This window comes from Amblyomma maculatum, chromosome 1 (genome assembly GCF_055883805.1).
Source record: "Amblyomma maculatum isolate TAMU_Amacu chromosome 1, ASM5588380v1, whole genome shotgun sequence".
NCBI classification, from domain to species: Eukaryota; Metazoa; Arthropoda; class Arachnida; order Ixodida; family Ixodidae; genus Amblyomma; species Amblyomma maculatum.
Window position 1 is genome coordinate 279401497 of NC_139344.1, and position 26315 is coordinate 279427811.

Consider the following 26315-nt stretch of genomic DNA (forward strand, 5'->3'; position numbering starts at 1 on the left):
GACGCGGATTTCGCTGATTTTTAGACCTCCCTTGGGGCGGTAGATGATCTTGATATCATCCTTCGGTAGCGGCGGCGGACGTGGCTTTATCTGCCTCTGCGCTCCCGCTAGATGTTGTTTTGATGTAGAGCGCATCACACCATTCACGTGCGCCACTGCTCTGCCAGCTGCGGCTTTCGGCGCTATCTTGTTTTTTGTTTCTTTCCGGGGCTCGCCTGGCTTCAAAATGACGTCGCTCTGCTGCACAGCGAACTTCGAGCCTTTCTTTTTTGGGCGCCGTTTGGAAGAAACAAGCGTCCAACGCTCCGCATTTTCGTCTTGCAGTGGGCCGATATCGGCCTCGCAGTCCCGCTGCGCTGGTGAGGTTGCCAACTACAGCGGCTTGGCGCGCACGCTGACCTCCGCAATACCCGAAGCTCTTTACTGGGGCACCATCCATGGCTACGCGGCTCGACACTGTCTCTCTACCGGCGTCGCTTGGACTGCCTCGTGGCCATGTTCCCTAGGTACCAGGGACCAGCCTGTGCCGGAGTCCTAGGCAAGTTTGCCGCTGGTACGCGCTAGTTTGATGCATGCCACATCGTTCCCGCTAAGACTCTAGCCCTGTTTAGAAACTTGCTCTACACCTTTTGTGGCTAGTTCAACAGGCAGAGGGATTCCCGTACTATTTTTTAAGCGAAAACAGTTTGAATGCATAAATGTGAAAACTCCGTCGGCGCCTCTCCGAAGCCTTGGTAGGTAATAGACAACTTTCAACAGTCATTACCGATGAGAATAGTCGCACGATCAAACTTTTTTATTACAAGGAGAAACACTACACAAAGTGAAGAAAATTAAAGCCACAACCCAAAGCGACAAGAAGGTTTAGAATGGATGTTGTTGCTATGACGACACAGCTTACAGATTGGCCTAGCAGCTTGAAATTTGCGAAGTTATCTAGAAAACCAGAGATATTTGTAGCTTATACCTTGTCGTGTGGGGGAAGAGTGAGTGTAATAGAAGAGAACGCCACCATTTAGAACGCGCGAGTTATCGCGTCGGAGAAAGCAGTGGCGAGGTGTATTCGTTCCAAAGCGGGCTGCCAGCGCGCCGCCATGTTGTCAACGCATCCCGCAACGCACGCGGCAACGGGCATACGCTGGGATTTGTCGCGTGCGTGCGCTCACAAGACAGGTCACGTTACGTACGGATATGCGCATGCGCATTCGTTACCCGCATCGTCGCTGCGTACGCATCGTCACTGCGTGCCTAATGTGTGTATATGAGGGTTTAAAGAAAAGAGGCGATAGGATAGATGATAAGAGTGACTGCAAATGACTGGCGTATACAAGTGCATTTAAGGCGAAAGCCTTTAAGCGCTCATACTCGCGGTGACCGTCCGTCCGTTACATCCAAAGGTTGGAACAGCGCCTGCTGTGACCTTCCCCCACACCGGCGCACAGCCTCCTCACCCCTCGGCGACAGGTGGCGGCGCCGAAGCGCATGCGCAGCTGCGCATATCAACAGTGACGTCACCTGCACCGGCAGGCGGAACGAGTACTGCGAGTACGTGCTGCGACGGCTCTCCTTCGCCAGACGTGTCGTTGTAGTCGAGTGAGTAAGTCGGATGGCTCCCAGGCGGCCCAGTGATTCAGTACCAAGCGGTTCGGGTAAGCGCCGGAAGGCGGATTCCCCCAACACCAAACGGCGGAAGATCAATGGATGAATGCGTCAACGGCGGCTCCAGGCTTCTCCTGGGACTAAGGCAAGAGATGCGGAACGAAAGCGTTTGCGACGGCGCAGTGCTTCGCCTGGGACGAAATCAAGGCCATGTTGGCAGTCATTGGTAGTCGAAGCGGCACGGCGAAGGCTTTCGCCTGGTGCACTTTAGGCTGCCAAAGCGCGCTCCCACTTTTTTACCAACAATCACTCATGACATTGTCACTAAGCATGACTGGACAAAATAAAAAATTTACTGAGATTCACTCAGTAAGATTAAAAATGACGATAATGACTAAAACAAAACTTAATATGGCCAAAATTACTGAGCAAAATTAAAGAACCAAGAATTGACCAACAGTTAGAGATGACTATAGTAGGATGCAAGTTTAGAAACAGCTGCTGCTAACAGTGACCCATGGTACTCCACTAAAGAAGCCAGGTGCACTGATATTCTTGAGCTCATACCTTTCTTCGACAACTAGCCTTTTATGTAAGTAGCTTTAACAGCAGTTTGCTTTCTGTCAAAGAGGAGTTGTGCGTGGCGGCTGCTGCAGACTTGAATAATAAATGCTCAAAGCATTCTGGATATCTAATCATTTTAAAAGGGAACCGCGTCAGCGACAATTCTGTGGCGCTGCGGAAGAAAGAAATTGGTTAGGTATCTAAATTCAAACATGTTGGGTCAACCAGATGGGCAATGCGAAGGGGCTCCGATGTTTTGAATGTGAGTGGCACTGTACTGATGTTGCTCCCTTGATATTGTAACAGTTGTTACACAGAAAGACTACCGTGGCCGCTGAGCGAGGGCACCGAGACAGCTGAACCAGCGAACGAGGGCACCAGGAACGGCCCACACTTCAACGTTGTCTACTTCGTCCGATTGCACTCCTTCTTCCTCTACCTCTAATGCACGTGTCACTGCCCCCTCCTCTGGAGCATCGCCTCGATGCGGTGTTACCATCAGACAGAAGAGCTGAGAGAAAAAGCGTTGAAGAGTTGCACCACGAGTCTGGCATCACGGAATAGATACATGCAGCCTGTAAGTCAGTCGGGGGTTCGCTCGTAGTATGGCTTCATTCGCACCGCATGCACAACGTCACTGCGCTTGCTGCTGTGCGATGAATGAGCAGGCGAGGCTGGTGCAACTTCGTACGTTACGTCGCTGAGGCGACGGACAACAAGATAAGGGCCGAAGAAGCGGCGCAGTAACTTTTCGCACAGCCCGAAATGACGAATGGGCGTCCAGATCCACACAGTCGCCCGGGTTGTAGGTAATGTAGCGACGTCCAAGGTTGTAGCGGTCAGCATCGATCTACTGCTGATAGTGAAGACGGTTTCTGGCCAGTTGCCGCGCTTCTTCCGCGCGCTGAACATAAGTGGCGACGTCGACTTCAAGTTCAGTCTCACTGCCAGGGCGGTCCACTGGTAGCATAGCATCCAAGGGGGTGGTGACCTGGCGATCGAAGACTAATTCAAACGTAGTGAACCGCGTCGTTTCTCGTTGCGCGGTATTATACGCGAATATTGCGTGTGAAAGAATTTGGTCCCATGTTTTGGGCTCGACATCAACATATATGGAAAGCATGTCGGTCAATTAAGGTCCTATTGAGGCGTTCCACCAAGCCATTTGTCTGTGGGTGGTAGGCTGTTGTAAGTCTATGGCTGGTGTGCGTGAGCTTCAGTACAGCCTGGGTGAAGCGGGCCGTAAATGCAGCTCTACGGTCTGTAACGATAGCTGCAGGAGCCCCACGACGCAAGACGATGTCGTGGACAAAGAATTCGGCGACTTCAGCAGCAGTACCACTTGCAAGTGACGCGGTTTCAGCGTACCGTGTTAGGTAATCCGTTGCGACCACAATCTACCATTTTCCAGTGGACGTTTTCGGAAAAGGGCCGAGGAGGTATATGCCATTTTGCTGAAAAGGGGTCTTGGGGGTGCTATGGGCTGCAAAAAGCCAGCTGGTCTCAGAGGAGGAGATTTGCGCCGTTGGCAATCGCGGCATTTTGCTACGTATTTACGCACTGATGGAAGTAAATTTGGCCAGTAATACTTCAGCCAAATCTTTGCCAGTGTGCGACTGACCCCAAAGTGGCCGGCGGATGGACAAGTGCTCAATAATGCGGGCCGTAACTGGGATGGCACAACAAGCAGAAACGTCCGAGGTACACTAGCATTAACACCCTCCAAGTAATCAATGAGTGGCTACAACTGAGTCGGTCCGTTGAAGCTGCGCCATACGGGAGACGCTAACGGCACAAAGAATGGGGCACTCTTCGGTGATGTCTTGCGTAGCCGGTTCCACGGGCGCTCATGATAAATAGTCTGCGTCCTGGTGCTGCCGGCCCGACTTATAGACGCCTGTCACGTCGTACTCCTGTAACTAGAGGCTCCACCTGGCCAACCGCCCAGAAGGATCTTTAATGCTGGCTAGCCAGCATAGCGAGTGATGATCACTGACGACACGAAACTGTCGCCCGTAGATATACGGTCGGAACTTACTCAGAGCCCAGATGACGGCAAGACACTCTTTTGCTGTCGTCGGATAGTTCCGTTCCGAACGAGAAGGTGTATGGCTTGCTAGGCGACTTTCTGCACCGTGCTGCCACTGCATGAGGATCGCTCCGAGGCCGATATTGCTGGCGTCAGAGTGGATATCTGTGTCTGGATTCTCGTCAAAATGAGCTAGTATTGGGGGACTTTGCAGGCGGCGGTGGAGTTCCTTGAGGGCTTCATCTTGGGCACTCTCCCATAAAAAGGGTGTGTCACCTCGAGTCGAGGCTGCCAATGGCTCAGTTAGGCGAGAAAAATCTTTAACAAAGCAGCGGTAATAGGAGCAGAGGCCCAGAAATCGTCGGAAGGCCTTCTTATCGGCGTGGGAAACTGGAGACGGCGGAAGTCTTGTCGGGGTCTGGGAGAACGCCTTGCACGCTGACCACGTGTCCCAAGAAACAGAGCTCCTCGAAGGCGAAATGACATTTCTCTGGCTTGATAGTTAGTTGCGCAGACTGGAGAGCTTGGAGGACAATGCGCAATCGCTGCAAGTGTTGTTCGAAGCTAGACGAAAAGATGACCTCGTCGTCCAGGTACACAAGGCACGACTGCCACTTCAGACCAGCTAAAACAGTGTCCATCATGCGTTTAAACGTGGCCGGCGCAGAGAAAAGCCCAAACGCGAGTACCTTAAATTCGTACAGACCGTCGGGCGTCACGAAAGCCTTTTTCTCGCGGTCTCGCTCGTCCCCCTCGATCTGCCAATATCCGCTTTTCAGTTCTAAAGAAAAGAACCTGGCTTCTCGGAGTCGGTCAAGCGCATCATCGATCCTGGGAAGTGGGTACACGTCCTTTTTAACGCAGAATCGTAACGCGTTGCCTTTCTTTTTCACCAGGACGACCGGCGACGCCCACGGACTTGTTGACGGCTGTATAACATCGTCTGCAACCATTCCATCGACTTACGTTCTAATAGCCTCCCGCTCTTTAGGCGAAACATGGTATGGACACGGACAAATTGGTGGCGTGGCCGAATCGATGACGATGCTATGCTTGGCTACCGGCATACGTCCGACCTCGGAACTCGTTGCGAAGCAATCTTTAAAATCAAGTAGCAGGGACGACAGTAGGTTCTTCTGATGAGATGACAAACTCGGGTTAATTTTAACCATCTGAAGGGCGTTACGTGGTGCGGCATCGTCGTGAAGATTTATCTCTACGGGGCACAGATTCGGCAACCCATCCACATCGTGGAGAAAGGCGACAGCCGTTCCCTTGGCGAGGTGCTGAATTTCCTTGGTGAAATTCGTCAGGAAAACTGTCGCACAGCCGTCATTCAGGTCGACAAGACCGCGCGCAGTAGCCACTTCATTCTCGAGCAACAGCGAAGGGTTACTGTCCGCAATACCTTCGTAGTCCTGAAACCAGTCGTTCCTCACTAAACCAGCGAACTGGACCATGGTGGCAGCATTACGTCGTTTTCAACAATACGCAGAGCGTTGACTCCTGCGTCTTCTGTGTCACTGCGCGCCACGGCTTGCTTTGTCGAAAATGTAACTCGCGCCTCATCAGCACCGTTTGCCTGTAGAAATTCGAGGCCCAGGATCAAATCTCTCGAACACTCGCGTAAGACGACGAATTCACCGACGTAGATGAAACCGCGGATGCCGATTCGGGCTGTGCCCCTTCAGGCCGGGCTAATGAGGTGACCTTTAGCCGTGCGAATGCTAGGCCCAACCATGGCGTCAAAACTTTGCTCAAGTCCTGGGTGAGGGCGTGGCCCGTCACCGAATAATCTGCACCAGTATCAAGTAAAGCGATAGCGTCAGTACCATCAATTGTCACACACAAATCAGAGGTAGCCCGTCGGATACTGTCGCTACCCTGGCCCTGTGAGAAAGCAGCGTTTCGGTGTATCGACGGCGGAGGATCTTTAGTTTTCCCAACAGCAGCGGCCTTGCCTCCAGAGACGGCTGGAATTAGTTTTCCCAACGTAGACTGGGAGAACGCCGATCAGGATAGCCGGCGTCTCGACGAGGACTTGGGGAACGGTAACGCCGAGGAGACGACGATCTAGAGTCATAGCGGCCGTATGTCCCAGGCCTCTGATGGGCCGACAGGTGAGCTTCGATTTCGAATAGCCGTTCGCCGTTCCGTGGGCAAGGGTCGTCGGGCACGAAACCACGCAAGCCCACTCGGCGATATGGGCAGGCCCTGTAAAGATGACCCGCCTCATCACAGTTGTAGCAGAAGGGCTGCTGGTCTGGTGCACGCCACACTTCACATTTCCGTGGCCGCTGATAGGCTGGTCGAGCAGGCACACGGGCAAAACCAGACTTCTGCACTGCTTGGGTCGTGGTATTGACGGTATTGACGTCGTAGCCAGGTGTTGGCGACCGGCAGAGGACAGATTCATAGGTAGGTCTGACCTCAGTCTGGCTAGGACCCTCAGGGAGTTGTTGCTGCGCTGCTAGGCGCACCTCGTCCCAGACGACTTCCGACAGCGATGTAATAGAAGGCGCGCTGGAAGGTAGTTGGAGGGCTTGTAGTTCCTCCCTGACGATCGACCTGATTAGGTCACGTAAAGCGGCCACATCGCTCCCTAGCGACCGTCGCTAAAGAGCGATGATCGAAGAAACAGCGGGGCCAAGCGTGCTCTCATGCCGATTGTATTGCCGGGCTCGTTTCAAGAGCGTTGTTTCCATGGTGGTCGCCTCGGTGAGGAATTAGGCAACAGTACTCTGAATTCTGCAACTCCCTGAGGGTCCTAGTTACTAACATTCTAGTGAAAATCGAGAAGAAAAAATGGGCATGGGCAGGACATGTAGTGCGAAGATTGGGTCACCGATGGTCGCTTAGGGTAACAAACTGCATTCCAAGGGAAGGAAAGCGTACCAGGGGGCGGCAGAAAGTTAGGTGGGCGGATGATGTTAAGAAGTTCGCAGGGGTCAAGTGGATGCAGCTAGCACAGAATCGGGTTAATTGGAGAAATATGTGAGAGGCTTCGCCCTGCAGTGGGTATAGTCAGGCTGATGGTGATGATGATGATGACGCAGTGGACTGCGCACAAGACCGGCAAAAAGCTCCAGCTTGACCCCACGCATGAGGAGGCGAAGCTTCTTCTCCTCCGCCATAAAGGAGTCGGAACGCTTGAAGAGGCGCGTCATGTCGTCCACATACATGCGAACGCTTTCGTAAGTCCGCTGGTTGCGGGAGTGCAGCGCAGCTTCCGCTTTCTCCCGGTGGTCTGCGTTGGGAAATGTATATAGGAGATTTTGTGAAATGTCTCCCAGGTGGACAGATTGCTCTCATGGTTCTCGAACCATGTCCTAGAGGAGTCTTCAAGCGCAAAAAAAAAAAAAAAAAAAAAACACGTTATGGAGTTTACGGTCGTCGCTCCAGCCGTTGTAGCGGGCGACCCGCTCAAAGGTGTCCAGCCAGTCCTCTGCATCTTCGTATACATCGCCGTAAAAATATGGCGGTATTCGCGGCGTGTGGTAGAGGATGGGCTCCTGGGACCTACTATCTGTGGCCATTTCCGGTGGGACCGTCGTCCTCGTCGGGGTGGCAAGATGTCCGAATTCAGGTGACTGGCCGCGGAGGCGGCGGCTAGGGCGCTGATGAACCGGTGTGAGCTTCATGTTCTTATCTAGTAGGTGTATGCAGGTCGGGAAGCGTACACCCAGCACGACTCCACCAGATGTGTAACAGTTGTTACACAGAAAGACTACTGTGGCCGCTGAGCGAGGGCACCGAGACAGCTGAACCAGCGAACGAGGGCACCAGGAACGCCCACACGTCAACGTTGTCAACTTCGTCCGATTGCGCTCCTACTTCCTGTACCTCTAATGCACGAGTCAATATTATCTGATCGCGGAATACTCTTCAGCCCCAGGGGTCGCTACCAGCACCTTTGTACATAAAACAGCCTGTTTTATTGTGAAATCAATACTACGACATCCAAAGCGAGACCTCGGGTGGCCGCAGCTACGCCGTGAAGAGGCGTGAAGAGGCCTTTTCACGGCGTAGCTACGCAGTGAAGAGATGTAGCTATGGTCTCCTCATAAAAAAATTATTTGTGGTTTAGCTCTGGTTAACCCTAGTTGAATTGTGAAAGCAACGGCGGAAGCTTCTTTTGCCTGCTACATTACTCCCCTATCGCACCCTATCAGTGTTAGGTGCTGCATTATTGGGGACACTTAAGCGTACCCTTTAAAGGTATGACGCGAGAGCGTAAGTTACCAGCACGCTTCAACCAAGCCGTATGGACGTGCCTGCGTGTCGTAGGGGTAAAGAGAATGCAGACGGTTCTAGCAGGCTGATTCTGATGTCACCCAAAGGAGCGACCCGAGTTGGCAGCTCCTGCCCTTGGCATAGGGGTAACGTGAATTCAAATGTCATGGCATGCTGATTTTTTTATGAGAAGACCGTAGCTACGCCTCTTCACGGCGTAGCTTCGGCGACCCGAGGTCTCTCTTTGGCTGTCGTAGTATTGCTTTCGAAATAAAATCAGCCTGTCATGACATTTGAATTCACGTTACCCCTATGCCAAGGGCAGGAGCTGCCAACTCGGGTCGCTCCTTTCATATGGGAGGGTGATATCAGAATCAGCCTGCCAGAACCGTTTGCATTCTCGTTACCCCGACACGCAGGCACTTCCATACGGCTTGGTTGAAGCATGCTGGTAGCTTACGCTCTCGCGTCATACCCTTAAAGGATGAGCTTAAGTGTCCCCAATAATGTAGCACCTCACACTGAAAGGGCGTGATAGGGGAATAATGTAGCAGGCAAAAGAAACTTCCACCGGGGCGCAATTCAACTAGGGTTAACCAGAGCTAAACCACAACTAATTTTTTTAAATAAGCCTCCGGCGTTCGTGATGTCTACTCTCCCCTCTTCCTTGTGTGTGTGTTTGTGTGTGTGCGTACGTGCGTGTGCGTGCGCGTGCGGGCGTGCGCATGTGCGTGTGCGCGCGCGTGCGTGCATGTGTGTGTGTGCGTGCGTGCGTGCCTAGACAAGAGAAGGGGACAGACACAGCGCTGATGCATCGACGCCACGATCATCTAAAATTGAGCGAGATATCCGAAATCTGGTGGCGAATTCCACCAGATGGCAACGCTGCTCCTCGTAAGCAAGCATAATGCGCTTTTTGACACGTCTGCGACCGCAGCACAATGTGAATTATCCCCCCTTTTGTTTTTTAATACCACTGCACCAGGTATCAATACTTGTTGCATATGAGACGTTATGTCGTAGGGCGTAAACCAGGAGCTCTATTTGTATCATTTTTGTTTTTGTTTTTTGTTATGACGTCGGTCGGCACGCAAGCAACACGAAGTAGGGAAGCAAACGACAAATCACTGGCACGGCCGGTCTGAACGCGGCTCGCCGCCACACTCGGATACAAGTCAAGAAAGCAATTGCAAAAGCCCCTAAGAGGAGGTGCTGCAAACAATAGAATGAAGTCGCAGTTAATCCATACAGTTAGTCTACAATTAATCCCATTTAACCTGCTGTAGCCGCCTGCGATACCCTGCTCACGACCCCATAGCAATTAGCCAACGCTATTGGCTGGGCTGCTTCGTTCTTCATGTGGCGTGCACCCAGAACAACCACCGCATATCTTTTTTTCTTGACAGGAAGCTCCGTCACGCTTCGGCGTCGGTCTGTCAGAGTGCATTTGGTGCTTTCATAAAAAAAAAATTGGAGGACGCTTAAGCTTCGCCTTTAGGAATGGAATGCGATAGCGTTATCGCGCCCCGTTCGCACCGTCTACTCAGTTGCGTGTCGCGCTTTTGAGTGACACAAAGGTGTAGTTCACATGATACAACGCTCGTTAACTTTTCCAAAACATGACTGTTTGGTAATTACTTGTTCTAACATCGTTGCCGATCCGAGCCGGCGTGATGAAGATCTCGGAGGCCATGCCCTGTCTATCTTATTTTGTGCACCACCCGCATGATGACGTTACGTGCACGCCAAGCGAAGAGGAAGTGGAGCGGAAAAGTAATTTGCCCCTCGCTTAACTGCGTGTTCTGTAATTCTGTAATTTACATGCTCATAATTATTATTATACGCCACAATACACTTCTCTAAGGGACATTTCTGAGACAACACCGCAACCAATAGACGCGCCTTTGTCCATTTCAAACCATCTAGCTGGCGTGGCGGAGTGGTTAGCGTGCTCGTCTCGAACCCTGGAGGCCCACTTTCGATTCATCAGGTCGGCTAGTTTTCCTACTCATTTTTATTCATTGATGCTTCTGGGATTTTTCTCTCACGGCCAACGCCGGGCGACGGCGGCCGCCGACGACGACACCAATACTGCGACACGGGGCCCTTAACGGTATCGCGTTAAAAAAATGTTAATATCACTGGAGAAACTGTATTGGGGGAAGAGAAAGCGTTAGCGCTGCTGCGACGTTTTTAGAAGGTTTTTTTTTTTGCTTTTTAACGGTTTTATTTTTAATTTATTATATATTGTATTTGTGTATTATTTTTATTTTAGTTTTCATTTGTTCTCTTGTGTTTTATTTTATATTTATTATTTATTATTATCATTATTCACTAATAACTTAATAATTCTAACTTCTTTAGACCCTGACTAACAACTCACTTCCAGTCGTGAGATAGTGCTGACGTCACATCCGGCGACACATTTTGATGACAGATTTGGTGGACGGGTTTTGCGGACACAACAAATTGATTTACAGGAAAGGCGCTCTATCGGTGACGCTTTCTCTGCAGACACTTGACCGTGTCGTAAGAGAAGTGCGCCGGATCCGGAACTGGGGTATGGTGGGCATCTACATTTAATCTGTATATTTGTAACTTTCCGCTTTCACTCCTCCCTTCCCTTATGGCGCAGTTCACGTGTCGACGGACATTGTGTGACAGATACTGCCCCTTTCCTCCGCTGTAAACCACTTTTTTATGGTAAGGATGGGCGCAGCATCTTATTTTTTCCCGCGCACACAGTTCTGGCTTCAGTTTTCGCGGACACATTTTGGCCTCAAATTTTGGCCACACAACATAGCCTATGAAAGTGTTCTCATTAAAAAGTGGCATCATATGAGCGTGCCATCTTTCGCCACTGCTTACGTCCCCGGAAAGCAGTGGCAGGTGACTGAAAGAAAAGAAGCGCTGAAAAATACGGAACCTAGCTTTCGACAGCCCGCTCGTGCACACCATGCGAGAATCCTTGCTTGCTCCGCAATGCCGTGCTGTTGCCGGAGGGAAGCTATGTTGTTGAAGGCGAGCAGTTGACCCCCTTTTTTAGTCATAATGCCACGAACGATTCAAATCTTTATTTGTTGTTTTTTAACAGCCACCGGCATGTGACCTTATCATGTGGTTCTAGCGCACGGATCGACTTTGCGTTCTTTGTTCATGCTCGTTGTCGTGAGATGCTGCTTTGCATTCTTCTTTGTCGCGCAATATGAGCCGAGATGTATCTCCAAGATTCCGGCCAAGAGTGTGAGTTTCTACAATGTTCCAGGCTATGCTAGTCACCGTTGGCGGCTTTATCTATAGTGTTTCCTCGTCGCCTTTAAACTGAGCGTTTGTCGGTGTGACGGAGTTCGTAATTCGACGGCCAGCGAGCACATTTGCTGCTATCGCCACCGCAGAGTTATTCATGTATTTTGAAGGTGCACGTCAGCCCAATAAAGAGTTATTTCTCAAATTTCTCTGCTGCTACGCTTGTGTGTTCTTTTGTGACCACGGCATTGTCACCGCCACGTCACATCTGGTGGAGGTGCTGGATCTCTGTCAACGTGACGTGCGCACGTCTGTCCGTCTTCTTCCTTTTCGTCTTGTGCCTTTTTGCGCTGTACCTTTCAAATATCAACCAATACCAATTTGGCTAGTTGCACCTGTGCAAACAAAAGTAAACAGAGCACGCTATTTTCTTCTAAAAATTTTCACGTCTTCGATGGTTATAACTTCGAGACATGGTACGTGCAAACCGGTAGTAGGCGCCAGTGCGCTTTTACTTGGAGAAAACATTATTTCTCCAATACAGAAGACGTGATTGCAATTTGAACAGAAAAGCCTGCTCCGTTTGCTTATGTCCGCACCTGTACATCCTTCCTTAAACCTTTTCTGGGTCTCGCCCTAGGGATATGAGACTTTTAGCATACTAGCATAGGCGTAGTTTACCGAATGCCGGCTGCGCCGTCGCCACACCTTTTGTGCCTGCTTATAGAACGCCTCCGGTTAACCGGTGTACGTCTCCGTGCTGCTAAATGTCTCTATAAATAAGACATATCCACGCAAAAGCTACGCAACGTACGCCGTGAAGGCACCGCCCTGGGGAGACCTTGTCGCGATAAGAGAATGAGACCGAAGTGACGCTTGCAATTTTTATCACTTCCTGTCAGGATGAAGGCTAAAGCGAAACAAGCGCCTCGATCATTCCGGCTGCATGCCATTCTTTTTTCTTCGCTCTTTATCGGTCTTGCCTATCAGTTCCTGCAATCCACTCCCTCATTCGGATGGCGGGAGCAGTTTCTTCTTCATTTGAATAATGTGTGAAAGGAGAATACTGGGAACTAACACGTCCGCCGATAGACGGGTGGGTCAAGAGACTCCAGTGCGCCGCTCTCTTGCTTACGGTAAATGCGTTTAATGCACATCTGATCTTTGTAGACAGGGCTTTCCTTCTTTCATTGTGGCTAGATCTGCTTTCTGCTTTTGATCTATTTTATAAAAATGCATCAATGGTAAATTACATCTCATGCTTCTCCTCTGCTCTGTCAGTGTAATATAAGCTCAGCTTTTTTCCGACGACTGCTGTTGTGAATACCCCTCACCCCCCTACTCCGTAGGTGACCACGCTAACTTGTCCAGCACCAATCCTTGAAATCTTTTAGGCAAAATTGAGTTGGTGCTTTGAAAAGGCCAGTGACCCCAAGAATCGTCATGTGTTGTTATTGGTAGCTGACCTTGTATAGAGCCGCAGTCGTTACTCGTAATCAGTAAAATTAAATATCGATGGCGTACGTCAGTTTAGATGCTTACCTTGCTGCCTCTTAATTATTTATCGAGTTACGTGATGAGATTGCTTACAGGCTGGCTGTAGCTTTAAGCTGTAATTGTCCCATTATGGCTGTACTTTCGCGGTAGGTAAACGATGTTTTTCGGGAGACGTCGTATTTGGTAATGTAAAAGTTGTGGAAATTTCAAGAGTGTCGAAATCTGGACCATTTCTTACATACTTAATAGGGAACATGCCGAAGAGCGAGAAGTGTGCATTCCTTGCCTTCTATTTGACTAGTTACAAGTGTAAAAATTTACGAGAATATTTTGCAATCTGGAGGCTATATCGCGCACGGCTGGCACGAACGCTATCGACTGCTCACGTACGATCTCGCCCGGTGATTGTGCAGCCGCGGTGAATGTTTTACTGAAAGTGCCGCCAGGAAGTGTCGTGCATTGTCTATGCAGTCCACATCTCTGCTCGCCAGCGCACGCCAGTTCCGCGAGGCTTAGATTACTGCCAATCAATGCAGTGTCGATATGACGCGCATCCACACAGACCTAGCAATGGGGGAGCGCTCTTGTTTTACGTAGGGATGCCACTTGAGGCACGAGATAACTCGCTCATTGTTCCCTTATCAACACTCGTTAAAGGAGAAAGGGACTCTATCGGACCCCCCGAAATAAGCCTCCATAAAGCATAATCTGGAAAGGGTTGTCGCTGTGCAGCGGCGACAGCGCCGATGCATACTGTCCATGGAAGAGGGGCGCCTGCCGCTCGGCTCGACCTCACTCGCGCCAAGCACCAAGGTATTCTGGAGGCCCTTCGACCTGCCGAGCGCGGACTCGCGCCTGCACGAGGCCGGGGACGAGGCACTGCGACGACTCGAAGTGACTCGCCGGCCTGTGGGCCTGGCGCCATCGCCAAACTCGGCCTTTCGGCCGGTCAGGGTCAAGCGCCTCCAGTGCTCCTACTGCGGCGTCTCCTTTCTCAACAACGGGCAGCTGGTGGGCCACATCCGCGGCGTCCACACAGGTATCCGCTCTGCGCTTCTCCCGAGTCTTTGGCCGCTGTGTCAGCACTGGACGAGTGTGTATATAAGGGAAACAAGTGAGCTATGCTGTAGCCATGTCGACGTTCGAATTCTGGAACCATGTGTGAAACATCGTCGCGATAAAACTTGCTTCTGTAGGCATGATGCACCTACAAAGGAAACCAAACCTTGGAGAAACGCCGCACTTGCAAGACGCTTAGGCGAAGCGCTCGTGTCGTTTTTCTCGTCGCTCAGTCTTCACACTCTGCGTCTAGCAGTCATCAGGAAATTTACAGACTTTTTGCTCTCGGTGTCTGAGTCATCTTTTCAGTGCAATCTTCTGCGCTTATGCATCTAAATAAGAGGGAAGCTTGACACATGGTGTAAATGTTGCAACAGGCGGGAACAAGACGAGAACTCGAAGCGCCTAAAGTGCATCTAAGAACTGTATGCTCTAGATTTTTCCATACGCAATGAGATCCACGCTTCGACTGTGTATACTTCAAGTGGGGTTTCCACAGACTCGACGAGTCCGTCATCGCCACTTGCATATAGGGAATCGGAAAGAGCGTGGGAGAGCCGGCGGCTTCGCCACAACACGGATCTTTGAACGCGGAATGCATGGTTTGGATATTGCATATCGGGAGAGGTGTTTATCCACCAGCTACCATAAATCCCTTAGTACCTGCAAACTGCCAGATGACTGGAAAATAGCCAAGGTATTACTAACTCATAAATCAGGCAGCACTTCTTTAGTATCGAAATTTAGGCCAATATCACTGACTAGCACTGCATGTAAATTGTTGCTAGAAAATATAATTTCAAAGCATCTAACTCACTTTTTAGAAACATCTAATTTATTATCACGCCATCAGCATGGGTTTCGCTGAGGCTTATCAACCATTACTCAATTAACCGAAGCAGTCCACGACCTCGCTTTAAATATGATAACTGCAGCCAAACTGACATCATATTACTCGATTTCGCTAAAGCATTTGACTGCGTGTGCCATTCGAAACTAATCGCAATGTTGGGGGGCTTCATTGGTGATAGCGAAATATTGGCTTGGGTAGAGGACTTTTTGCATGAACGGTCACAATTCGTCTTCTACCACCACGTAAAATCCAGATCGGTAGCAGTCACATCGGGAGTACCTCAAGGCTCTGTTCTTGGACCCCTGTTCTTTCTTATCTTTATTAACGATATTACTGCCAATATTAATTGTAAGATTAAACTCTTTGCTGACGACTGCATAATATACAGAGAAATAAGAAGCCACGAAGATCATGTCATCCTTAACAGATCATTAGAAAAAATTGCTGAATGGTGTAGTAACTGGCCGATGTCAATAAAAACAAAGAAATTCGTAGCAATGGCAGTAACCAGAAAAAAAAACAGCCCTCTAATTTTGTTTATAAAATGAATGAAACTCCGCTTTGTAAACAAGTACAAATATTTAGGTGTCACACTGACTTCAGATCTTAGATGGAGCGAACACATCAGTAACATGACTGCTACAGCATTGCGCAAGTTATTTTTTCTTAGAAGATGTCTTCGCCTTGCCCCTGCACGAACTAAACTTTTAGCTTATAAGACTTTTATGAGACCAGTACTAGAATATGCTAACACCGTTTGGTTTCCCCAGTATCTTACTAGCATTTCGAGGCTTGAAAGAATACAGCGTAAAGCACTAAGATTCATTCATAACTATTACAAGCAAACAGATTCACCAACCGAACAGCTTTAATATCCGGGCTCGAAACGCTATCCGCAAGAGCAAAGTTCGCGCGATTAAAATTCCTATATCAGCTACTACATAACGCCTTTTACATCGACTTATCACAGTTGGTTTCATTATCTCATAAGCGAGACTTAAGAAACCATCACGCGTTCACGCTAACCGAATTTTCATGTCACAGTGATGCATTTAAACATTCTTTCTTCCCGCTGGCTACAAGCGAATGGAATCGCCTGCACTCATCTGTTACTAACGGTGATTCATTTTCAAGTTATTGTTCCAAACTACAGGCCACGGTTTGAGCTGAAATTATTTGGTTACAAGTTTTGCTTTCTTTTTTCATTCGCTTGTTTAACGCAGTCGATAGCCTGTTATCCCATTGTTTCGTTTTTGAACTTGTATGTGTTCTTTATTTGTGAGCTGTTTCCGTGAATTTATAACACATTTTCAGTTGTTGTTTTTTTTGTGCTGTTAGAATTGCCTAATACTGTATTTCTGTAGAGCTGCTTTGATTCTTCCCAACATCATTTTTTTATATTATGAATGTAATGGGGGGGGGGGGGGGGGGCACCTGCTATGGTCTCAACAAGAGAAAAACTTTCCTGTTATTGTGATTATGTATTTTTGCTCTTGCCACCCCTTATGTAACACCCCTTTTTAGGGGCCTTTAAGGTAATAAAATGAAATGAAATGAAATGAAAAAAGTATTGCAAATAGATAAAATCAACCAAGTCATTTAGATAAAATTTTCTCTTCAGAATCATAAAAATGACTAATAGCTCTTTGTCAAAATATTATGACCAGAATAGGAAAGGTAGTGCGGTCTTATATGCTGGACGTGGTGTTTTAAATCATTCCTTTCAAATCTATCTTATCCCACGCCGGGCTGACAAGTGCTAGAAGTAAGCTTAGTTAACCTGAGGGTGGCATAGTTGGCGCGTGCATGGAGTTTAGTGTCCCAAAGCATATCAGGTTATGAGAAACGCCGTAGTGGAGGGCTCTTAATCATTTCGACTACCTGGGCTTCTTTAACGTGCACTGACTGACATCTCACAGCACACGGACGTCTTGCGGTTCGCCTCCGTTGAAAAGCGGCCGCTAAGGCCGATATCGAACCCGAATGAAATAAAAACTCCAACTTTTCAATTTCGTGCTCCTATAGCTATCGTCTAATAAAAGCGTCTAGTACGTCTACTTCGGGCTTTCTTTACTTTTAATTTATATTCTATACAGTAAGCGTGCTGAGAGCTACTGTAAAAACTGGCCTAATGTTTGGTGGATACGAAATATTTTCTTTTTTTTTTTCTTTTTCGAGTTACATAGCTCATGCGAAAAAAAAAAAATCCAGTTGAGAATAACCCGAGGAAATAGCGATTTAGAGTTCAGCGAATGAAGTTCCTCACAGATATCACCACGGTGATTGTGTTCAGAACTAGAAATTAAAAACGCAGCGGCCTCTCCCGTGGCAGATGTGTTTCGTTAAAAGTTTTAAGTGTTTCGTTAAAAGTTTTAAGTTTTATAAGATATCCGTTATGCACATTTGGAGACGCTATCGGCATTTTACGTGGCCTTCAGCAAGGTCATGGGTGCCGCGCCGAGACTCTCGAAGACTAGCTGCACGCTTTCGAATTGCTATATAATCAATGATAGTTGATGTGTTCACAACCTACCCCCCCCCCCCCCCCCCCCCCCCCCGCTCCCCCGATCATTTTGTGTGTGTGTGTGAACTCTCCTGTAGAAGATCGTTCATGGGAGAAAAAGTGGATATAGGTAAAAATGAACGTTAGATTTTTAAGCAGAGTGACTTTTTCCCGTTGTTTCCCGCTTTACTCACTTAGTATAACTGTTTGTGGCCGATTTTTTGGTTAAAATTTGTAGCTTTTTTCATGCATTGAACCGACTACACACCATCTGCTAGTGATGTGCGTCAGTCGTGAGACTACATACATGTACATCCTTACTGCCGACTATAATGTGTTCTGGACATAAATTATATTCAAGTTAAAGAGAATGCAGTCGATCACGCGGATACATCTAAGTCTAACTAAATAGTTCAATATATTGTAGCGCCCGAAGAAGAAGAAGCGCGATCGCAGTGGGAAAAGACGACGCTGCTGCCGTGACTCACGCGCGTGCTGGTTCCGCTGCTGTTGTGCTGCACTTTGCCGTTGCCCTGTTGACCCGAGGTCTCTGCTGCCGTCGTGTCCCTGAGTGTCAGGACGTGACAATATCGATGATTCGTAATACAGAACATGTCAACAGATGAGCCTCTCTGTAACCAAGAATTAGGAATATGTTGCAACCACGATTACTGCGCACTTCCTGCAGCGACATACTGCCCTAGAGGTGTGCACGGACTCGGGCCGGCCCGAAAGCCCGTACTCGGCCCGTCTCGCGGTCTGGGCTCGAGCCGCTCTGAAGCCCTCTGCATCGGGCTCGGACCGGGCAAAGGCTTTGGCCAGGGTATATTTGTCTCGAGTAGGCCGGGCTGGTCACACTGATTCCGAGCCCAGGGTATATTTGTCTCGGGTAGGCCGGGCTGGTCACACTGATTCCGCGTACACGCAACTTGTGCGAAAGCTCGAACATAGTCATGGAATGCGCAACATCCCTCCATTCTTCTTACGCGGAGTTCGCACCCGACGTCGATCCGCCTGTCCACCATGCGCTCCCGCCGTTTCATGATTATGGCTTGCTCCTCGGTTGAAGCATAACTTGTATATAGTCTAGCATTCGTCGTGCTTAAGTTGACTCGTGATTGCTCAGCACAGATAATGCCTTTTTGGCGCGCCGGTACCGTGAAATGCACACGGTGAACGAGACGAGCTCACCGAGTACTCGGTCGAAAAATTATTCCTCATATTTAAAGCCAGCGCTTTTAGAAAAGAAAGAAAGCTGTGCAAAAAAAACTTGTTCCTCTTTTTAAAGCGTGTTAGTCCTTCCAGCCGCAACTTACAGTAGCGAGAGAAACTTCAGTGCTGCTGATTCATGATCCGTATCCAGGACGGGCGGGGCATCAGCACAGGCTGAGGCCCTCTCGGGCCGGGTCGGGCATGTAGTGTAGGGCCGGCCTCGGGCTCAGAATTTCGGCCCGTGCACACCGCTCGCCGCGGGTGAGGCTAGACAGGAATCGAAAAGGATGCACATTCACATGCCTCTCCGTGTGAGCGAGCGAGGAACAGACCGGAGTGTCGGCGCTCGCACTGCTCCGCGGCACAACTGCCGCTGGAGTTGGTGCTCCAGTGGATAATGTTTTGAGGAGCCATCGTAGACCATATGTAATTCTGGCACCTGTAGACACATTATTAACTCGAATAAAATTAGGGCAGAGGTGATTTCTGCCGTCAGCTGCGAAGAAGGCCACGCGAGAGCCACTTCGAGCCAGTCAGGTAGGCTGGCTTCACCGTATGACCACCGCTGCATCGAACGCCCCCGCATGACAGCAGTGTCACTGTGCATTTATAACAAAGAAGAAAACACGCAAAGGCCACTTTCAAGCGGACTCGACATTCACCTCATCACGCGGTTTTATACCATTAGCGCAGGCGCCAATGACCAGGCTGCAGACCACGTCCCCGGCAGGGGCACGGCGCGCAGTTCTATATACCAATTTTTTTTTTTTTTAAGTTGAAGTTTCATTTACAAAACACAATACAGAATGAGGTCCCAAAGTCAAGAACTGTTGACGGGACCTCCTGTAAAGACTATTAAAAGAAATATGCGGTGAGCAATTGCAAATTTATACAGTATTCAGCATCAATGGGATGTGGAAAGAGAAACATGGAAAATTATTAAAATCGTTTTTATTGAAATGAACAAGATACTACAACAAATAACACAAGAGCAAAATATAAAATGAAATATTAAATAACACAGTGACGATGAACCTTGCACAATGTATTTCGCGAGATAATAAAAACTGACGAAGAGCGGATTTAAAGGCGTTAATATGTAATGCATCTTTAACAGGAAGTGGTAATGAATTCCAAAGCGTGGTACTGAAGAATCGAGTTGTTTGTTTTACGTGATTAGTGTTTGGCTTAGACGGTAAGAAATTACTGCGGTTGGCGAAATCGCTGCGATGCGGTATTTGGAATATGGAAGTAACATATTTATAAATTAGTACTCGATTAATTTGGGCACAGAAAGGGTATTGTGGGATTGGAGCGCACGAAGGGCATTTTCAGTGCGGTGGCTATCAGTAATAATGCGTATAGCTTGATTTTGGATAACTTGAAGGGAAGATAAATTCGAAGGGTATGTGTTTCCGCAACAGGGGGTGCAATACTGAATGTGGGAGTGGATGAAAGAGTATAATAAAGAGAAAGCAGTGTGGGAATATCAAAATACGGCCGAAATCTGATGCCATAAGCCATTTTGTGCGAAATGGAAGTAATGTGAGTCCGAAATTTAAGATGTTTTTAAAGTTCCACACTTAGAAAGGACACATGGTCAGAAGCAAAGATTGAGTTTGAGCCGATGCTAACAGACGGAGTTTCGTAAATAATGTTATGAGGTGAGCTGAAAACTATAAAACTGGATTTGGAAGCGTTAATGGACAGCAGATTATTCCGACACCAGTTCAATACATTATCTGCATCAACATTCAGTTTTTCTACTAGCTTGTTTATGTGTGAACTCGAGGTTGAGATGGTCGTGTCGTCTGCATACCTGGAAACAGTTGGAAATATTAAGGCACATAGGGAGGTCATTAATATATAATAAAAACAAGAGAGGACGAAGAAGTGAACCTTGCGGAACTCCGAAGTTTGTAGACTTGATTGCGAATATGTCCCTGATATGAATACAGCTCGTTTTCTATCGAATAAATAGCTTTTGATTAGCTTAAGTGCAGGTCTAGATATTCCGATGGCGTCAAGCTTATATTCAATAAAATGGCATGGTTGAGTGAATCAAGCGCTTTGGAGAGGTCGATGAATAATGCACCAGCAATGTTACCCGCATGAATCAATAATCTAATTGGATCATTGAGAGAGATCACAGCTAATTCAGTTGAAAATGCCATTCTAAACCCAAACTGGTTTGGAGAGAATGTCAAACTTTGATAAATAGCTGTTTAGTCTAACGACAATAGTTTTCTCGATAATTTTACAGAAAAATGACACAGTGGCAATGGGGCGGTAATTGGAAATGTTATGCTTATCTCTTCTTTTGAAAACCGGAACAAGCTTAGCCTTCTTCAACGCATTAAGAAAAATGCCTGATTTGAATGACCCGTGCTATGGTCTTTCCAGTTGTGATGTATGGATGCGAGAGTTGGACTGTGAAAAAGGCTGACCGCCGAAGAATTGACGCGTTTGAATTGTGGTACTGGCGAAGACTCTTAAGAGTTCCTTGGACTGCCAGAAGATCAAATCAGTCGATATTGTCGACCATAAACCCTGACTGCTCATTGGAGGGTCAAATTCTAAAGTTAAAGCTCAGCTACTTTGGTCATCTGATGAGAAGAGAGGAGTCGCTGGAAAAAGATTTGATGTTGGGAAAAGTTGAGGGTCGCCGGAGAAGGGGTAGGCAGCGAACGCGATGGTTAGATGGCATTCTCGAGGCATTGCAGATGAAGCTATGTGATGTTAAGAAGATAGTGAGAGACCGGAAAGCGTGGCGTGACATGGTCCATAGGGTCACGAAGAGTCGGACACGACTGAACGCCTGAATTGAACTGAACTGAATACCAGGCTAACAATATGAGCAAAAACATCGCAGACAGGATGGGCAATCAACTTTATATGAGACAATTGCATATTATCCTGACCTGGACTAGCGTCTTTTAGATTGCGTATTATTTTGCAGATCTCGTCAGGAGAGACAGGAAAAACAAAAATGCTATGGGGAGATGGTTGTACTGTTCGGCTAGTCGCGATATTCGTATTACCTGAAGGTAACTCAAATTAATCACTAAATGCATCAGCAATATCTACAAGATTGTTGTATATTTTCTTGCCTGAAATAATTGTAGAAATGGTAGATTTTTAGCTGTTTCTGTTAAAAAAGCCATTAATAATGTTCAATTTTTTATAGACGTTACTTCCAGCATGATTTTGTTCCCTTTCATAGTACGTTTTCTTAGCTTTTTTCACGAGCATTTTAAAAGGTTAGAATATTTCTTATAGCGTACTCATGTTAATTGTTTTTTTTTTTTGCATTTCTTGAAGATATTTTATTTTTTCCTCAAACTGTTTAAAAGGCCAGCAGACACACAGGAATTCATCGGAGCTTAATATTTTTTTATTGCGCGTTGTTAAGGTGGAACAGTTATTAATAGCATTTGAGACGACTATAAGAAACTGATGAAATGCAACCTTAGCTTCTTGAAGATCCTTAATTACTGACCGGTCAACCCTGGCAATGTGTTCAAGGAATAATCCAGCATTCAGTGTTTTTCTTTAATGGGGCCAGTATACCTAACCTGGTCAGCACAGTGATCCAACTGAATAAGATAGTGATCAGTTAAATCGGCTTCTATGACACCAGCGTAGGGAGTGGTTATTAGGGTGGATAAGGCGTGATCTACAAGTGAGCGTGAACCATCGCTCGAGACGCGTGTCGGAATAGTAATCAGATTTTCTAAACCGTGAGTATTTAAAACGTCCAAGTAATTTATATACGAAGGGCAATCTGGGTCTAATGTGTGAATGTTGATGTCACCCATAATAATAACATTCTTGCGTTCCATTGATAGGGCACCTAACACAGAATGTAAAGCGGAGCAGAAATCTTTGACTTGAGACGAGGGCGATCGGTATAGGCAGCCAAGGACTAGATTTGTTTTTGTTTTTTTTTTTTTTAATCTTGCGAAAGGAAAGATTCATCCAGTTCAATTCATCCAGATTCACTGTTTTTTCACTGTTATTGCTAGATCGAGATGGCGACGATAATGATATAGGAAGAGGAAACAAATATTCCTGTGCCGCCATATGCGCTATTGCCAGGATGGCAGTATTCTGCACTGTAGGAAGACAATGAATATAGTTCTTTATCTGCTGCACCAGACAGCCAAGTCTCGCTGATGCAGATTACGGAGAACTGGTGTTGAGTAGCTGGTGATAAGTTAGCAATGTCGTCCGAATGATTTCCTAGACTTAGGGGATATTCTGAGACTTAGATAAGCAATAATTCGATATATCCAAAAACGACCGTAGCTGGAATTTTGACTATGAATAAATTGTTGTTATTCGGATGAGTATCTCGTTAATGCCGCTTCTTCTCAAAACAAAAACGGCGGCTGTTGAGATTTCAAGATCCCTTTAGCTTTAGATTTTAGTTTCATATGCCCTCTCCTCAAAAGGCTGCCATATGCAAACGCTTCAGGTCGCGTTCTTTCTACACACTCATTATTACCTTTCAAAAGGCACACAGCATTAAACTTTTTAGGGTAGAAAGTGTTCACATCAGTCCATCCTAAAGCTCAAATGATCATGCCGTCACACTTAAGCGCTGGTTACGTGGTGTTGTATAAACCATAAGGGTGAGATGTCAAGACGTGACGCTTGCGAATGATACGGGAAGGGCAAGGAGCGAGTGCGAACAGCGATAGCTGAGATGGAGCAGTGAGTGGGGCGGTGCTGCGGTAAGTGGAAGCAGGGAAGGCCGTAAGAAGCGCGCCCTTCCCTTGAGACCGGCCGCAGTTGAGCTTTCTCCGCGACACGCTGGGTTTCTCCCCTGACGACGCTACCTGTGAGCGAAAGCAAAAAGAGAAGAAAAAAATTGCTGACATGCTGGGGCCATGGCTCCACACCTCAAATCGGTGTCTCAAAAGAACATGCAAAGAACCATACAGTATGAGAGGGCAATGACTCCTTGATTGCTACTCCTAAAGATGCGTACATACTTGAATACTCAGACTGGCATTCCTTTGCTACAAGGGTATCAGGGCAAAGAGAGCCTAGACCTTGACAATAATACCCCAATCAAGCGCGCAAGTTAAGTGCACTTACGAAGAGTGTCACTCTCTATAACTATACTTTACCCAATCTAAACGCCGCAAGTGGAGTGCACTCGCAGAAAAGTACACTTTGATTGAAGTACGTTGTGGGGAACGCACTTTCTGGCCGAGTGCGTAGCCTCGTCGCCAGCCATTCCATTGGTACAAGTTGTACTGCATAAAAAAAGGACACAGAAGTTCATTTTAGCTATTTAACAGCATTTTATAAAATTATTCAGTTCTAGTGGCGTCAGATCATCGTCAGACGCTGCGTCGTCGCATGTCGCCATGTTGGTCTGCGGAGGTTAGGAAGCCGTCTCGGCCGATCTTGATTTGAAATGTTTTTGAAATACACTTAATACGCTGTTATAATTTTCGTTTACATTAACAAAAAACAGGCTATGTTTGTTTTTATTTAATTTCAATGCACAGCAGTCAATTTTGGAATATTTTATTTTCTTTGTAATGTTTAAAAAACGACCTGTTTGTCCATCGACTTCTCTCTCTCTCTTTTTTTTTTTTTTTTTTTTTTACTGCGAGTGCACTCTGTTTTCCCGTTTAGCACCGCGTATGCCAAAGTGTGACTCGAAGCACTCGGAAGTTCCGGGCACTTAACTTGCGCGCTTGACAGCTATAGGTATAAGACTACCGCTGTGGCAGGTGAGGACCATATTACTAACAAAATGCTACGAAATCTGGTCAACCAGTCAATAAAGGCAATTGCAAATATTATCAATGGTTATTGGAAGGGCGGTGTTCTTCCTCTAAGCTCGAAGCATTCCCGGGTCGTCTTTATTTCTAAATCTGGCGAAAAATTGAAACTGAGAAGCTTCCGCCCCACTTGCCTCACCTTGTGCCTGGGTAAATTAGTGGAGCACGTTATGCTAAACAAGTTAAACAGATATGTGGAAAGTCAAAGCCTTTTTTCACATACCATGATCGGCTTTAGGTCGGGTCTGTCTACACAAGATATCATGTTACATCCTACAACAGGGGCCAGTTAAGACTATATACTCGGACTATTTTTAAACTGGACGTGAGTAAAGCCTCCGGTAATGTTCGCATGCAGCTGGATTGCTTACTAACCTGGCAGATGTAAATGCAGGGACTCGTACCTATAACTGCACTGGTAATTTCCTGAAAGACATGAGTGCAGAGATCCAGCTGGAAGAATTGAAGAGCGGGAGTAGCAATCTTGATACGAGCGGCATCACAAGGAGCAGTGTTGTCTCTATTTATTTTCAACTGGACCATGCGAAATCTACCCCCGCTATTGAATAGCGCTCAATCTATGCGGATGATATCGCGATCTGGACAAACAGCGTATCGGCTGGCGAAATCTTTGAGACCTTGCAAAGTCCAGCAGACCTCGCTCAGACTTTTGTGCAACAAAACACCTTCGCCTGCTCGCCTAAGAAATCTGAGCTCCTGATTATTCGAGGCAGAACAAAGAAAAATAAACAAAAGAGCAGCACGGAGAGCATAAAAATAATTGCGACTGGGAATCCGCTGCTGGAAGTATAGCGTAACGATGGCGAAGCCATCAAAATACTACAGATGACCGCACTGCCGCACTCCTTAGGAGAGTGGCCACGAAGCTCCGCGGGATGAAGGAGAAAGATGAATGCTCGCTAAACCAGGCTTTTTTGATTAGGCGAATCACTTATACTCCTTCCCATACTGTCATCTTCGTCTTAACGAGCAGGAATCTGTGAACAGTCATAGGTACGGCATACACTCGGATTGCCCCAGCACTGTGGGGCTTCTCGGGCTCCGAGTATAAAATACACTAAATTAATTTATTGAGGCCCACAAGACATCACAAATTGAAAGGTTCTGTTGTACTGAAGCTGGGAGACACATACTAAGAAAACTCGACACTAATCCTGTAATGGAATAGACCTCTCTCTGTTTGCAAACAATGTGACGTCACGGAGGCACGTGACGATGGGGGCGCGCCGAAGGCGGTGGGCAAAAGCGCTCTTTCCAGCCGGGTCTCCCTGCTGCAAGGAGTGGCGGGAACTGCCCGCAGCTGCGGAAGCTGCCCGCTTTAAATCTTGTGATAGCCATATTCGCATCCGGCCCAATTAGTACCTATTGGCAATTTTCGCCTTGAAAAAGATGACAGTCTCGGCAAGCATGCATGCAATTATTTTTGTTCAATGAACTGGCACGGCCGCTTGCGGACAACCTGAAGTCCTACCAAACGCTTGAAACTCATAGGACGTAAGCATTCTGGAAAACGGGTCAATATTACAAGCATCATTTTCTTCTTTTTTTTTTAATCCTCGCAAAATCGACTGTGAGCCCCACGAAGCGTAGGCAGTTATGAGCGAAAACAGCAGCGCACGCGCGAGCTTCGTGCTCGGCTGGATGATTTCTATCCCAAGTACAGATATTTTTAGTTTTTGTTATGTTCGGCCAGATAAA

At 47.4% G+C, this 26315-nt stretch overlaps 1 protein-coding gene across 1 annotated transcript in view; it reads left to right on the top strand.

Moving 5' to 3' along the window:
• Positions 1-13927: 13927 nt before the first annotated feature.
• Positions 13928-26315, top strand: part of LOC146206651 (uncharacterized) — a 64747-nt gene continuing 52359 nt past the window's right edge. Inside the window, exon 1 of the mRNA XM_084575502.1 lies at positions 13928-14207. Coding sequence (XP_084431628.1) covers positions 13928-14207 — 280 coding nt within the window. The remainder of the gene's footprint in view (positions 14208-26315) is intronic.